The sequence below is a fragment of the Sus scrofa genome, chromosome 14, assembly GCF_054392235.1.
Source record: "Sus scrofa isolate SSC_HxYL_T2T_F1_AM1 chromosome 14, Sscrofa_HxYL_maternal_Yorkshire_Landrace_v2.0, whole genome shotgun sequence".
NCBI classification, from domain to species: Eukaryota; Metazoa; Chordata; class Mammalia; order Artiodactyla; family Suidae; genus Sus; species Sus scrofa.
In genome coordinates this window covers 112,799,772-112,816,236 of record NC_139396.1, presented here as the reverse complement: position 1 = coordinate 112,816,236, position 16,465 = coordinate 112,799,772, and the positions used below count along the sequence as shown (strand labels likewise).

Genomic DNA, 16,465 nt, shown 5'->3' with positions numbered 1-16,465 from the left:
CAAAAATAATTGATGCAAAAGAGTACCTTCACTAGAAAGCTCTCCAAGACCTACATCCTCCTGCTCCATGAACAGCTTTGACCCAATTAAATAAGGTAAAGGACGGTCAATGTATAGATCCTGTAAACAATGAAAGGGAATAAGCCATTAAATATTTAGGTTGAAAATAAAATTAGGTATTCCATTTGACAAAGGAAGGGAATTGAGAGGACTCCACACTTCATCAGTAAAGAAAGGCAGGATCACAGCACATAAAATGGGCTAGATGAAAAGAAACAGCACAGCAGCTGGGCAAATACATCCAGTCAACATAATGAACTAAAAGAATGTATCCAATAGGCTAATGAGAACCTACCCAGAAGAAATAAAAACAATCCAAAGAAGAGAAGAATAATATCCCCCAGAGGTTCACACAGTAGATTTTAGAGAAGCAAAGTTGGTAAAATAAGACCAGATAATAAAACAACAGAACAAAATGGAGACTGTGTAGATGAAAATACATGTTGGAGATCCTTCCATTTAAGTCCATCACACATGGTAAAAACTTAGGGTCAAAAAGCACAAGCACTCGAGGAGTCCCCGTACGAACCCTACTAGTGTCCATGAGGTTCAATCCCTGGCCTTGCTCAGTGGGCTAAGGATCCAGCACTTCTGTGAGCTGTGGTGTAGGTCATAGATGCAGCTCAGATCCCAAGTGGCTGTGGCATAGGCCAGCAGCTGTAGCACCGGTTTGACCCCTAGCCCGGGAACTTCTATATGCAGCAGGTGTGGCCTTAAAAAAAAAAAAAAAAAAAAAAAAAAAAAAAAAAAAAACCCACTCAATTCTGGGGAACCTCCCACATCTCCACTGCTAGGCCTGGACCTTTGGCCTTAATATCTCTTCTCTATAGAAAAGACCCTGGGAGCAGGGGGGAAACAATTCTGATTCTTCACAAAGGACAGAAAGTTTGGGAAGTTTAATGTAAAGGTTGAGAGCAACTAATTTAGTGCAAAGAAAAGAAAGTGCTAATTGGGCTAATTATTCACTGACTCAGAAGGGATTCCTAAGTCCTCTTGTCATAGAGAAAGTGGTGAGTGACATGGAAAGAGCAAGTAACATAGAAATGGCAATACATTTCCTAGGGTTTGCTGCTGACTTCTAAATCCCTTCAGTGAAAAAGCAAGCTGGCAAGTATACCGGCATTAAAAGATCAGCCTCAACTTGGTACTGCGCCATAAGCTCAAACTAAGAGAAGGGTGCAGCTGAATGAAAGACTAGAAGAGACCAGCATGTTCACAAGGCACGTGTGTGTCATAAGGACTCTCAAAATCAGTAAGGGGAACCTCCTGTGTTACTCCTGAGCGACCATGCATTGCCCAACTCGTTTCCTTTACCGAACTGGGAGAAATTATCAGTAAAGCTAAGCTATTAGTCTCTTCAGAGCAGCTTTACTCATATCGTCCAAAACCTGGGAACGACCCACATGTTTTTAACACTTCTCTGGTCTCTCCTAGTGCAAGTTATAGAAGGTCAGGTTCCCAATACTCTCTACCTCTCATAGCCTCCTCATCCTCCAAAATCCAACTCAAATCTCATTTCCACCCTGATTTCCCCAACGAGGAGTCACAGGACTTATGGTGATGCCTCTTAGAAATGCCTCCTCTTTCCCATCGTCTATTACTGCTAGAGTAAGCATCCTGAGAATAGGAACTATGCCCTGCATCTCTGTACTCCCCCAGCTTGGCATGCTAGTACTTAGTGAGTGCTCAATCAATGCTCAGGGACAGTGAGTTCTCTCTGACTGATGGAGTCAATATGAGTTGCTAAGTGACGTGCTCACTTCCTAAAGTGAAGTCCATGTAAAGTATGCCCAAGTAAAGCAGCCAAAACACAATAAATATTTCAACTGAATGTCTTTACCTTTGGCTCAAGGATTAATTCCACCCGCTCATTAGCATCATCTTCTTCAGAGTCTGAGTTTCCTGCTTTTATATCTAGTTGCTCAAATGCACTGTCCAACACTTGTAAACCGTAGTTCACAGCCTCCTGAACTTTAGGAATCAGATCTACTTCTTTCTGTTCCCGGGTCTTCTCCTACAAAAAAAATACTGTACAGTGAGACCTCCAGTATATTGATACCACCCTAACAAACACTAGGAATGTTCTCTAAAGCTTAGACTCTTGCTCAAAAAAAAAAAAAAAAAAAAAAGAAATGTAGTTAAAAATGTTAGATTCTTAACAAGTGAAAATATTAAATAAACAATTGAAAATGTTAAAAGTACAATTCTGCTGAATTCTTCAACACAGACTTCAGAGTATGTGTTAAACATCAAGTCTGTCTGTGCTTTGAACACACATCGAACTACATAAGGTCCTGGAGCTCCAGGTTCATCATCTACAAAAACAAAAGCACAACTACGGTGTGATGCTTCAGCTTTTACAGGGTATATCAAAGTCCCCTAACAAAGAATGGAACATTACAAGGCATCAAGTGACACGTCATCTCTCTGCTACTAGAGGAATGAAGGGCCTAGACCTTTAGCTTTACTGTGGCTGTATACTAATTACCCTGGTTAATGGGCCTTTGGACATTTGTAGGAGTTAAGACTTAGAAGAAAATACTCCAGCCAGAGATGTCATTTTTCGATTACAGTTTTAAAAAATAACTGGACAATTATGATTATTTTATAAATTTGTTTCAAACCAAGAGAGGATCAGCTTCGTCTCTAAGCTACTCTGTACATCACCCTAGAACACTACCCCCTGCCCCTACAAAACTCTGTAAACATCATCAACCTCTTGAAAATATTCCACAGGCCTTCATTTCCCACAACAGCTGCTCTCAACAACAGTCCCTCATATCCTCAACTGTGTCATCAGCTGTGATAATTTTTTTTAATTTAGTGTCATTTTTGCACCTCACAAATATTCAAGAAATCAATCCCTAATCAGAGGAAGGACCAAGCCATATAGTGTTATTTCTGATGGTCAAAAGGGAAAGCCTGATGAGTATTTTACATTTCTACCTCAAGTATGGAAATTTTTCTAATTTAGTTCTTTGGTTCTCACTGCATTTTTTTTTGTACTCTGGTATGAGGGGTTCTGAGTTAAATACCCAACATTGCACTAAGTGTGTAAAACATGCTTGTGAAATATAAAGTCGATTTTTAAAAAATAGTTCACTAAATAGCTATCATTTTAAAATTGAATGCTGATTTGGTATGACCCAGATCCTACCGCACTTAAATGGGTTACCAACTCATTAAGTACTTAATATTACTCAAAAAACAATTTTTTTTTAAGGCTGGGAATAGGCAGAATTTATTTGATTTCATATGTTACAAGTATAGTTACTTAAAAAGCACCAACTTTTTCAAGTGATTTATATTTCTGAATAAGTTAGAACTGACTCAGGGCTCTTCCCATAATAAACTCACTCACTGGACTCCACTGTGTTTTCCTGAGTGGGAAAAAAAAGGTATAATCTCCACCAGTGCTAGAAAGTCAAGAACCTCCTAACTATGCTTTGGCCTGTGGGGTGAGAACCCAGGGACAATGCTTATGCATCTGTAACACTGCTGCCCCTTGACACCTTAGCTGGTTTATGCAGTCCTCCAGCATCCACGCACCTCCTTTTCCTTCCTCTTGCCTGACCTCCAGTATCTTTCACTAGCTGAGTCCATAAAATACCAGGTACATCACCCAACTATGAACTGTGCTCCTGGCATTCTCACCTACTGAAATGGCCTTAAAATTTGGCTTCTCTTTCCTTAACCAGCTAACGTATCATCCTTGAAGCTGTCTTAGACACGTAAGCTTTTCCTCGTCTGAATTTCCAAAACAGTCAGCCCTCAAGGTATGAAAGGAGGAGGGGAGAGTGGAAGAAGAGGAACTGGAGAAAAGGAGAAAGAGACAGAGATCAATGAGGCCAGCAAATAAAATATTTATTATCTGGCCCCTTACAAAAAATCTCTGCACACCTCTGCTCTATTCTTAAGCCAGAATTCATAACTTAATCTATATTATTTCTTAATACACTAAATTTCAGAAACAAACTAAAGAGTTTGGTTGCTGGGCTGTCAGGAGTAGCCTTTCCCATTTGCCCAAGGTCCATGTCCTGCCCACCATCCCTCCATCAGCCATATTACAAATCTCCACCACTTTTCTTCTCTAAAAGGAGCCCAATAAAAGAGTGATTTAATGTAAGTTACCTGTTCTGCTTTTTCTGTCTCAGCCTTGAGTACTGGCTCCTCCACTTCTTCATCATAAACACGCTAAATATAGAAGAAAATTCAGTTTTAAATGGTCAAAACATCATTTGGAATCCATCACAATGTAAGAATTTGATATACAATTTTAAAAAGACAAAGACAGGGAAGGACTGATTATTCAACAAATGGCTGAGGCCACAGGTCAAGGACAAAAAAGCAAAGAACAGCAGTCAACTCACTAAAAATCAAATAAAAAAAAAAAGATACAAATGAGTAGGAAACATGGGGGGGGGGGAACTTTCAATCTCATTGTTGATCACAGTCACAAAAACACCAAGAAACCAGTATTCACACCTCTTTGTTTAATCTAATACTTAAAGCTGCCAGAGCAATGATACAGGTACTCCAGATGTGAGGCTACTGAGAATGTCAAGTGGTATAACTTACCTACCTACTAGGTAACAGGGCTTTAACATTTTGCACAATAGAAATGGTAAAGGTAAGTTATTTTTATCCCGTTGCTTAAAATGGTTGATAAATCTTTATTTTCCCTTTTATAAGAAAACAGACAGGCCAAGCCCTCCAGTGATTTGCCACAAGGCCAGGCATGTGACTGACACACACAGCTTGGGCAGGTGGGCTCTCATTTCCAAAACAGAACTATTGCTCGGGCAACTCATTGTGATTTTCTTTTTTAACTATTTGTCGTCATTTAAATTCCCAAGGTAGAATATTCTGCACTGCACTGTTTCATAGTTATAAACAGTGCAGTGATGAAAATGTTCTGGAATGAGATGTTGGTAATAGTTACAATACTTTGTGAATACGCTAAAACCTATTGACTTGTATACTTCTAAAAGGGAGAATTTTATGGTATGTGAATTGTATCTCAATTAAAATTAAAGAGTCAATATAAAGATATGCGTAAAAGAGATGTGTTTAAAAATCCTTACCTCCAACCTAACCCTCGGAATAACCAATTTAAGCATGGTGTGTGCTACTACTCTGTTTCCTGTGGCTCTTACACAAACACATATATAGACATATGCAATACTCAGAATTCTCCCACCATTCCTGCTTTTAAATAAAATGCCCTCATACCGTACACATTCCTGTGTCCCACTTTTTTGTTTCTTTTTTTTTTTTTGTCTTTTGTTCTTTTAGGGTTGCACCATGGCACATGGAGGTTCCCAGGCTAGGGGTCTAATCGGAGCTGTAGCTGCTGGCCTACGCCAGAGCCACAGCAACGCCAGATCTGAGCCATGCCTATGACCTACACCACAGCTCACAGCAACACTGGATCCTTAACCAACAGAGCGAGGGCAGGGATGGAACCCGCAACCTCATGGTTCCTAGTCGGATGCGTTTCCGCTGCACCACGACGGGAACTCCGTGTCCCACTTTTTCACTTGATATTCCCATAAACCACTTTCCAGGTCAATGTATATAGATTCAACTCAATCTTTTTAATATCTGCAAAATTTCTTATGGTATACACTTGACCATAATTAATTCAACAATTCCTATATTAGGGAACATTAAGGAGATTTCCCATTTTTACTATTGTAAACAAACTGCTGTAAACATATGCAACAATACTAAAATCTTAGGCCCTGGACTTTTATTTCTATAGGCTTCCCAAAAATAGGACTGACAAGTCAAATCTTTTTTAATCCTAATAGCTACTTCCAGATTACCGGCCACAAATGTGGAACAACTCACACTGTTACCACAACATATTCAAGTGCCCACTTCCTAGACAAGCTGTGAAACAATGTTTTCTACCTTTTAAAAATATCCGCCAATCTGATCAGTGCTGTTGTTATTTATTATTATTATTATTGTCTTTTTAGGGCCACTCCCTTGGCATATGGAGGTTTCCAGGCTAGGGGTCAAATCAGAGTTGTAGCTGCCGGCCTACACCACAACCACAGCAATGCAAGATCCAAGCCTCGTCTGCAACCTACACCACAGCTCACGGCAACACTGGATCCTTAACCCACTGAGCAAGGCCAGGGATTGAACCCGTGTCCGCATGGATAGTCAGGTTCATAAACAACTGAGCCAAGATGGGAACTCCTGATCAGTGCTGTTTTGAAATGTTTGTTATCTTCTAACGAGAATTCTACTTCTTGAAATGTAGTTACAGAAGAATTATCGTAAGTACAAACTAAGATATTCATGGCATCAGATTTATAGTAGAAAGTCACAAACATCAAATCTGTAATTCTGTGCAATTCCACTTAAGATTGTGATATGTACAGCAGATAAACATAATAAGAGAGCCAAGAGACAGACCCACAATTACATGTAAGCCTGATTTTATAGTCACAAAAACACACATGTTCACACACATGCATTCAGACACATAAGTCAGTAAGGAAAAGAACTATACAATAAAAGTTATCCATATGGAAAAAAACCAAATGAGACCCTACTTCATACTACATATATATGCACCCACAGATGTCTACACAGATATATACTCTCCAGGTAATAAGCATGAAAAAAACAGAGATACAAAGGAGACTACAAACAAAATATTTAGCGTTAAGGAAAAAAGTGGGAGTTGGTGCCTTTGAATATGGGAAACTATTAGAATATGTTAATGCAAAGTAGTGCATATTATTAGCATTTGTGGTTATTATCTGTCCTCTAGACATATGAAATATTTCATTTGAAAATTTGATATTGGGGGATTATTAAATAAACTATGATATAGTCACCTAGTGAAATAAAAACAATAAAAATTAAGTTCACGACATCTTACAGATGTGTTAAAATGATTATAAAATAATATGCTAACATTAAGAAAAATGCAGGTTGCAAACATATACATATAGAAAAGGTTAGTTTTATATATATGTACACGCACATTTTTTTAATTTGGGATCTTTTTTTATTTTTATACACATAATAAGATTTCACACCAAGAATAGTCATTTAAATAATACAAATTAACATTCATGAGAAATGTCAAAAAAATTCAACTAAAAAACCCACTTCTCAGAGTTCCCATTGCAGCTCAAGAGAAACGAACCCGACTAGTATCCATGAGGATGTGGGTTCGATCCCTTGCCTCTGCTCAGTGGGTTTAAGATCCATCATTGCTGTGAGCTGCAGTGTAGACCACAGACACGGCTTCAATCTGGTGTTGCTATGGCTATGGAACAGGCTGGCAGCTGCAGCTCCGATTCAACCTCAACCTTGGCAACTTTCATATGCCACACGTGCTGCCCTAAAAAACAAACAAAAAAACCCCTTCTTCCTGTGACCTGCAATCTCAACATCTTCAGAGCAGCAGAGAAGGGGGCTGGAGGAAGAGCAGCAGAGGGAGCATCTAAAACAAGTCTCTCCCAAAAGAAATGACTTAAATTTTACATTCCCTCTCCACACAGGATCCAAATGGTGACAGCATAATTTACATATATATATATATGTGTGTGTGTGTGTGTATATACATATATATAAATATATATATAAGATTAGATGATTATTTATATATATGCATAAAAGATTAGAAAGAATTATGCCAAAATGTTCAGTGGTTGGTTAACTTGGGGAGACGGAATTACAGTCGATTTTTTGTAGTTTTAAATTTTTTCACACTTTAATACTTTTTATATATGCTAATCTCTCCTACAATGAGTATTCAGTACTTTTATAACAAGAAAGGAAAAAACCTAAAGACCAATGTCTGCATGGGAAATGGACTTGAAATATACATGTCAAAATGTTAAGAGGCTCTCCTGTAACTTGTGAAATTTCAGATGCTTCTTTTTCCATACTTTAAAAGTTATTCTATAAAGACCAGAGATTTGGGGAGTAATTCTCAGAGGCAGGAACAACAAAAAAAAGGTAAATAAATCTTAAAATTGAGAATTTAAGTAGCTACCAAGGTCACTTCATACATTAAATGGTAAGACTATTTAACCTAAAAGGTTAAGCTTCACGATAAGGTCTGAATAGCACCAACACCCTACTTTTTCTCCTGCCTGTCATTAAAAAATACCTCACAAGACATCAGCAGCCTGCAGAAAGCCAGACATAATATCTACAAAACCAACCAGCAAATACATAAAACCCACTGGATCGTTCAAAGGTGGCCAGGACTATACACCTCAAGACCTCAATACAAAGCAGGTAATCAGTGCTAATTTCCTTCACCCTTACCAGGCTGAACTCACAACTTCCTGGGGTTTGTTTATTTATTTATTTATTTTAATCTTTTTAGGGCCTTGCCTTAGGCATATGGAGGTTTCCAGGCTAGAGGTCTAATAGGATCTGCAGCTGATGGGCCATGCCACAGCCACAGCCACGCTAGATCTGAGCCACGTCCTCGACCTACACCACAGCTCAAAGTGACGCCAGTTCCTTAACCCACTGAACAAGGGCAGGGATCAAACTCACATCCTCATATAGACTAGTCGGGTTCGCTATTGCTGAGCTGCAATTGTTTTTTTGATAATTTTAAAATCATGTAGCCATTCCCAGAATTGTTAAATACCTTTGATATTTCCCCTCAAAATATCTTTTCCTCATTTGGGGGAGATGAGGTAAGAGGTGAAGGTGGGGAATTGGAGAAAAAGCTGGACTCAGGGTTGAGACTTCTTACCAGATAATAGCCTGGTCCTTTTCACTTTTGTTACCCCTCACTAATTCATTCATATAGTCACTGAGTCCCTATATATCAGGCTCATGCTGCGCCCAAGGAATACAACACTGAACAAAAATATGGGGCTTGATTTAGTAGGGGAATCATATCAATAAATGTACAATAAATTACAATCATGGTGCTACTAAATAAAACATTAATAAGGTCACAATGTTTTAGGACAAAATTCCTAAATTAACAGACTAATGAAGCTTTAAGAATTATATTCCCTTTTGATAACATGCTGATGCACTGGCGACTGTTAATTAGCATTTCTCCTCCTTCATAGTCCTCCCTTGAGCCTTTACTAAAAGTACTAATTTCTCTTGCCATAGAAAGTCCTGATTGCTCTTCAGCTACAATAACTCTATAATGCAGTCTGAAACCTAGTAGCTGCCTCTGAGGTCAATTACTAAAAATCCAGAAACCTACCTGACTTTTTGTTTTGTTTTTTCCTTTTTTGGCCACCCCGAAGCATACGGGGTTCCTGGGATGGGAATCAGATCCGAGCCATAGTTGCAACCTAAGCCACAGCAGCAGCGATTCTGATCTTTAACCCACTGTGCCAGGCTGGGGATGGAATCTGCGTCCCAGACCACCCAAGACGCTACAGACTCCACTGCACCGCAGTGGGAACTCCAAAACCTACCTGACTTTAAGTATCTTTCCAATAAACTGCCATGAAACTAAAGGGCACCATTATTCAAGCCAGAATTATAATACATGAGTTTCAATGTTAGAGTTTGAAGAAAACACATGAAAAACCAAATTACTGCCAAATGTATTAACAGCATGTAGATTTTTTCAGAGTTTTATTGAGCATTAGCCATACTCTTATCGTCGTGCTCTACGATGGAAAGAACATGTAACACGTGGCATTACAGGGAGGTCTGGGAAGCAGTTAGATTTGGCAACAGGCACATCTAGAGGATAATTTAGCTACAGAATGGAAGAGGCACAAGAACTAAGAGGATGGAGAGATGGATGGAAAGCAGGAAATTCTAGAGGTGAGCAGAAACAAAGAACGACTATCAAAAAACAATAAAAAACAGAACCAATCACCCACAAAAACTAGATTATGAAAACTCAGAATCTAAAAAAACTTGGCCAGAAAAAAAGTGGAGGGAAAAAGAGAAGTAAGACCTTAAAGCTATAATGAAGAACAAGTTTATGATGCCCTTCACTCCCAAAGCATCAATCGGCTACCAATCCAGCACCAATGCAGCACAGGCACATCAAGCACAAAAGAAGTCCCCCAGTTCTATTCCTGGCCCAGTCCAGGGCTGCACACTGACTGCAGAGAAGAGCTGAGCAAGAAAGGTACAGAATGAGACCAACAAATATATTTAAAAGGACAGGAATAAGGCACGATGAAAAAGTGATGGAGCTGCATACACCAGTAAATGAGAGATGAGAGACCCATAAACTGCCTCTTCCAGTGTGAAAGATGCTCAGGACCAAGCATGGGCTTTCTGTGTAGATCACCAGAAAATGACTACAGATTTTACTAGAATATTTGCTACATTTTAAACTTACTGGCAAAGAGATATTTAAGACTTTTATTAAAATTTTTATTTTACACATAGCTTCTCCAAGCTATGGTAGTGGCATTTCAACCTGAACTACTAAGTATGTGCAAACATACTGCAACAAGATACCTGAATGACAATAGTCTTCTCTTAATAATCCTTAATCATGGTGTTTTTTTTTTTTGGGGGGGGGGGGGTCTTTTTAGCACCACCACTGCAGGACATGTAAGTTCCCAGGCTAGGGGTCAAATCAGAGTTGCAACTGCCGGTCTACACCACAGCCACAGCACCAAGGGATTGGAGCTGCGTCTGTGACACACACCACAGCTCATGGCAAACTGGATCTTCAACCCACTGAGCGAGGCCAGGGATTGAATCTGCATCCTCATGGATACTAGTCAGATTTGTTACCCCTGAGCCACAATGGGAACTAACCATGGGCTTTTTTATAATTTTCAAAATCTTTTTTGCAATTTTCAAAATCTTTTTTGCAATTTTCAAAATCTTTCTTGCAATTTTCAAAATCTTTTTTGTTATTTTGCATCTAACAGTCTCAGGAGGTAGCCTACATTAATATTCCTCTTTTCACAGATTAATTAATGCTGATACTCAGAAAGCTGGCCACCCTATGAGAAATACAAATCAGCTTAAATAAGATTCCTCTCATCCTCATCTGTTAACAATCTCCCCTTCAGTCACTAGGCTCCAGCCACACCTGCTTCCTTTCTATTCTGGAATTACACTATTATGGAAGATTTTGATTTTCTCTAAGGAGGGACTGTGTCTAATTTACCTGTATATTCCTAGAACCCAGCACCTAGAGAAATTCAATAAATAAATGGACAAAATCGCACATAGGTTAAAACTCAGCAATCTATTTAGAGTTTATTCCATAATAGGTTCAGCAGCAACATGGATGGACCTAGAGATTATCATACTCAGTGAAATAAGTCAGAGAAAGACAAGTACCATAGTATATCACTTACATGTGGAAGCATAAAAATGATACAAAAGAACCTATTTAAAAAAGAGAAACAAACTCAGATTTTAAAACCAATCTTACAGTTAATATAGGTAAAACAGTTAGAGGAAGGGGGGCATTGGGATGGTGGAAATAATACATACACTACAGTATAAAACAGATGATTAACAAGAACCTGCTGTAAAGCACAAGAAAATCTACCCAACAGCTCATAATTAACCTACATGGGAAAAAATAATGGATATATTTTTATGTATGACTAATTCACTTTGCTGTACACCTGAAGCTAATACAACATTGTAAATCAACTTTACACCAATAAAACTAAGTTTAAAAAAAAATTTTTTTTTGTCTTTTTAGGGTCACACCTACAGCATATGGAAGTTCCTGGGCTATGGGATGAATCAGAGCTACAGCTGCTGGCCTGCACCACAACCACAGCAACATGGGATCGGAGCTGCACCTGCAACCTACACCACAGCTCACGGCAAGGCCGGATCTTTAACCCACTAAGTGAGGCCAGGGATCAAACCCACATCTTCATGCATACTAGCTGAATTCATTCCTACTGTGCCACAATGGGAACTCCCTAAAAAGTTTTTTAAAAACTAAAAGAACGTTGGAGTTCCTGTTGCTCAGCAGTAATGAACCAGACAAGTATCCATGAGGTTTGATCCCTGACCTTGCTCAGTGGATTGAGGCTCTGTCATTCCCGTGAGCTGTGGTGTACATCGCAGATTCAGCTCAGATCCCACATTGCTGTGGCTGTGGTGCAGGTTGGCAGCTTATAGCTCCAATTAGACACCTAGCCTGGGAACTTCCATATGCCTTTGGTGCAGCCCTAAAAAGCGAAATAACAACAACAACATAGGTTCAGCCATCATAACAAAATGTTAGTTGGGAATATTCCAAGTAGACACACACACGACTTTACTATAACTTATCAATATTGGATACAATCAATAATACACTGGTGCCCAGAGGATCAGACCAGTTGTACAGCTCCGTACAGAGTATGCTCAATAACAAGGTTTGTTGGAGTGTCATGCAATTCTGCACAACACCGACTACTCCAAAACCAAAAACCGATGGAAACACTGGAATATGAGGAAATTTTATCATTAGGTTTTTTCAAAGGCTTAAAAAAATTTACTAATAAAAAAGGGGGTGAGGCATTAATTATAAAGAACCACTACTTCCACCAAAATTTAGTAGAGAACCTAATAATAGATCATGGAGTATTACAATGGCTCTTGCTCCTCCTAAAAGTAGTATTTATTTATAAATCTGACTCACGTTCTCAATGAACTGGGTATTAGACAGCATAAGGAAGTCATTGAAGACATTATGCAGGCGACAATCTGTGGCTTTAGTTTCCCGAATTAGTCCATCCACTTGTTTCTTGATTTCATGGGTCCTAGAGATAGTCTGCTGTGAGAATTCCTGTAGAAACTGTAGCAGCTATTTAAAAAATAAACATACAGTAGTATCAATATTATACGCATCTATTCTGCATATCAAAACAGGAAAGAACCCATTTCCTTTTGTGTGTGTGTGTTGGAATGTAAAAGGGATTCTGCTTTTGACAGCTTTATGACCAAGTAGCATCAAAAAACATTAAGAAAGTTCATCAGCCTTGAGCTGTGGTGTAGATGGCAGACGTGTCTCAGATCTGTCAGGGCTGTGGATGTGGAGTACCTAGGCCAGCAGCTACAGCTCGGATTCCACCCCAAGCCTGGGAACCTCCATATGCCGCGGGTGTGGCCCTTAAAAAAAAAAAAAAGAAAGAAAAAAGAAAGTTCATCAAAACAGCGGCAACGAGTCAACGGATACTTGCCATCTCATTTTGGGAGGAATTTTTAAGTCCTGTTTGGTTGTCATTCTACAGGGATTGCAAACGAAAGCCAAAACAACAAACCACTACTTTTATCCAAAAATCCTACTTCAAATGGGACTTTGGAATGACCATTTTCAGTTTACTGGGTGGGCCCTTAGCTAAAAAGTCTCACTCAAGGATATCCATATACTAGTTTTTCTACTGCCCCACTCAGTCCAGGTCCCAACATGGAATTGACGAAGTAATGCCATTGTAAGCCTGCGGAGCGGCGGAAGCCGATTTCCCAGCTCAGGATGGAGTTGGTTGCCGGTCTGGAAAACCCCAACGAGGAAAACAGCCGGGTGTCCAGGCCGCTGTCTGCTTGGGAGCGCTCAGAGGGCTAAGGACAACCGGCCCACCACCGCCCAAGTGCCTGGGGATTGCCGCCGGGGAGTTTTTGAGGGCAAGAAGAGATGTGTTAAGTCGATGTTTATGGGGAGTCCCATCCTCCCTCCCGCATCACCCCGGATGAGTCGCCCTCCCCTCCCGTCCCTGGGCCCGCCTCTCACGCCCGCGTCGGCCGCCAGCGACCAGCTTTGGCTGCTTCTGCGGATCTCTTCCACCGACCAGGGCCGCTCCCACACGGGCTCCGACGCCGGCGCCCGCTCCTGGTCGGGGGTGGTCTGGTTCATCTGCAGCGGGAAGGACGAGAAGAGGCGCTGAGCTCCGGGAGGGCAGAGGGGGCCGGGGCCCAACCCTCACCCAACCTGCCACTCTCACCATCCTCGCCGCGCAGCCTCACGGGCTCCAAGGGCCCGCAGGACGCACCCGCTGAGCCTGGAAGGTCTCTGGCAGCCGAACTTCTCAGTGGTGCCTCAGGCACGTGACTGTAGATCACATGACCCCGGCGCAGGTGACCTGCCCCTCATGTGACCGGCAGTGGATGGCTGCCGGACTGCCGGAAGGAAGGTGCAGAAGCCGGCTGGGGACACTAGACCTCTTCTAAGAGGCCTGTAGCCACATGGATGGACCTAGAAGTTATCATACTAAGTGAAGTAAGTCAGAAAGACACCTATCATATATCACTTAGATGTGATATATATATGACATAAATGAGCCTATCTATGAAACAGACTCACGTTCACAGAGAATTTGTGATTGCGGAGGGGGGTCCGGAAGGGATGGCTGGGGAGTTAGGGATTAGCAGATGGTGACTAATGTACGGAATGTGTAAAAAACAAACTTCTATTGTATAGCCCAGGGAACTATATTGAATATCCTGTGATAAACTTTAATAGAAAAAGAATATGAAAAAATGTGTGTATAACTGAATCACCGTTATACAGCAGAATTTGAAACATTGTAAAGCAAATATACTTGAATAAAGTAAATTTTTAAAAATCTATTTCACTAAAAGAAAAAAAGCCCTGCAGCCGGGCTATGGTGGCGGGAGCTGGAGAAAGGAAGGGTGCAGACGCCAGGGGGAGCTGAAGGGGTGCGTCCGACCGGTTGCATTTTAAGCTAGAGGGCAGTTGGCAGGGTGTGATCAGCCCGGAAACGCCTGGCAGCGAGGTATGTTTAGAGAGAAGGGCCAAAGGGAGAACCAGCCTAGGAGTTTTAAACGTTCCAGGCGGTGGGCAGAGGAAGAGCTCGCTGCTGCATCTCTTCCTTGCTGCATCTCTGCTGCCTGTCGCGGGGTCAGCGCACAGGCGCCCAGATTTACTGGATGGTGACTGTTTAAAATCCTTTACTCGCTAGCCAGTGCCCTCAGATTCAAGTTCAAACTCCTCATATAACAGGCAAACGCCCTTTAATATCTGATTCCTGCCTACGAATCCTTCTTCAACGTGCCCAGCTTCCCCACCAGCGTTCTGCGACCCCTCACACTTCCTTGAAGTTCCCTCTGCGGAGTCCCTCTTCCTCCAGACCAACTTACTTTTTAAAATGAAGATCCCTATTTCTTTCCATTCTTTTTCGGTTTTGTTTTTTTGTTTTCCTTTTTTGGCCACTCCACAGCATGTGGAGTTTCTAGGCCAGGGATCAGATCGAGTCGCAGTTGCGACCTAAGCGCAGCTCTGGCCACCTGGGATCCTCTGGCCATCCTGGGATCCTCTGCGGGGGGGGGGGGGGGGGGTTGTCAAACCTATGTCCCAGGGCTTCCAAGACGCCCATGCCACAGTCGGAACTCCATTTCTTTCCATTCTTATGTGCCCATGGGCAAGTTATTTTAATCCTTATGAGTTTTCCTCCTCAGTAAAAGGAAGTTACATGTTTTGCAGGAACTGTGGTAACATTTGTAAACAGCACAATGCCTACCATACTGTGAGCATTAAACATAGATTTTACCACTTCCTCAGTGGCCTCTGTTTATCAAACTCTTGAGCTTTCCATTGTTTTTGCCTCTGTCTCTCTAGTGAAGACTTCCCTAATTCCCAAGGATAATTTTAAATGCCCCCCTCAGTTATTTTCTAAGGGTTCACACAAATATTCACCATAGACTATCATAAGTGTATTGTAATTTACTTATCTATCCTTTTTAATAATAATGTCTAACATTTATGAAGCACTTATAATGTATCAACTGCTTTATATGTATTAATTCATTTAATTCTCACAATGACTCTGTGAGGTGGTTACTGTTATCCCCATATTTTACAGTGGAGGAAACTGAGGCACAAAGAGAATAACTTACTCAGGGTTGGACAACTGTAATGAAGCAGAGCCAGGAACCCACACCATTAGCCACTATGTTACACTATAGCTAGTCTTAGTTTCTTAAGAGAACTTCATTGTTGGTTTTTTGTTTGTTTGTTTGTTTGTTTTTGTGGGGTTTTTTTTTTAGCAGTGCCTGCAGCATATGCAAGTTCCTGGGTTAGAAATCAAACCTACACCACAGCAGTGACCCAAGCTTCTACAGTGATAATGCCAGATCCTTGACCCACTGCACCGCAAGAGTACTCCAGAACCTTATTTTTAAATTGCAGTCTACCAACCTCCTAGCCCTTCTCCAACATTCATTAAAAAATATATATGATTTGACCCCTAGCCTGGGAACTTCCATATGGCACCGGTGCGGCCCTAAAAAAAAAAAAAAAAAAAAAAAAAGGCAAAAAAAAAAAAGTGGGTGGGAGTTCTTATCGTGGCCCAGAGGTAATGAACCTGACTAGTATCTGTGAGGATGCAGGTTCAATCCCTGGCCTAACTCAATGGGTTAAGGATCTGGTGTTGCTCTGATCTGTGGTGTAGGTCACAGATGCAGCTTTGATCCAGCATTGCTGTGGCTGTGGCGTTGG

At 40.9% G+C, this 16,465-nt stretch overlaps 1 protein-coding gene across 13 annotated transcripts in view; it reads right to left on the bottom strand.

Annotated features, from left to right (window-relative positions):
• The window catches only part of LOC100522401 (WASH complex subunit 2A), a 58,697-nt gene extending 44,656 nt beyond the window's left edge, over nucleotides 1–14,041 (bottom strand). For all 13 annotated transcript variants that reach the window (XR_014827507.1, XM_084996503.1, XM_084996506.1 and 10 more), the window contains exons 1-6: nucleotides 13,953–14,041; nucleotides 13,742–13,864; nucleotides 12,653–12,817; nucleotides 4,192–4,254; nucleotides 1,901–2,074; nucleotides 27–120 (exon numbers count right to left, since the gene is read on the bottom strand). Coding sequence is in view for 12 of the 13 variants with exons in the window: in XM_084996503.1 (XP_084852629.1) it covers nucleotides 27–120; nucleotides 1,901–2,074; nucleotides 4,192–4,254; nucleotides 12,653–12,817; nucleotides 13,742–13,864; nucleotides 13,953–13,955 (622 nt within the window). In the remaining variant the exon portion in view is untranslated. The remainder of the gene's footprint in view (nucleotides 1–26; nucleotides 121–1,900; nucleotides 2,075–4,191; nucleotides 4,255–12,652; nucleotides 12,818–13,741; nucleotides 13,865–13,952) is intronic.
• Nucleotides 14,042–16,465: the final 2,424 nt, after the last annotated feature.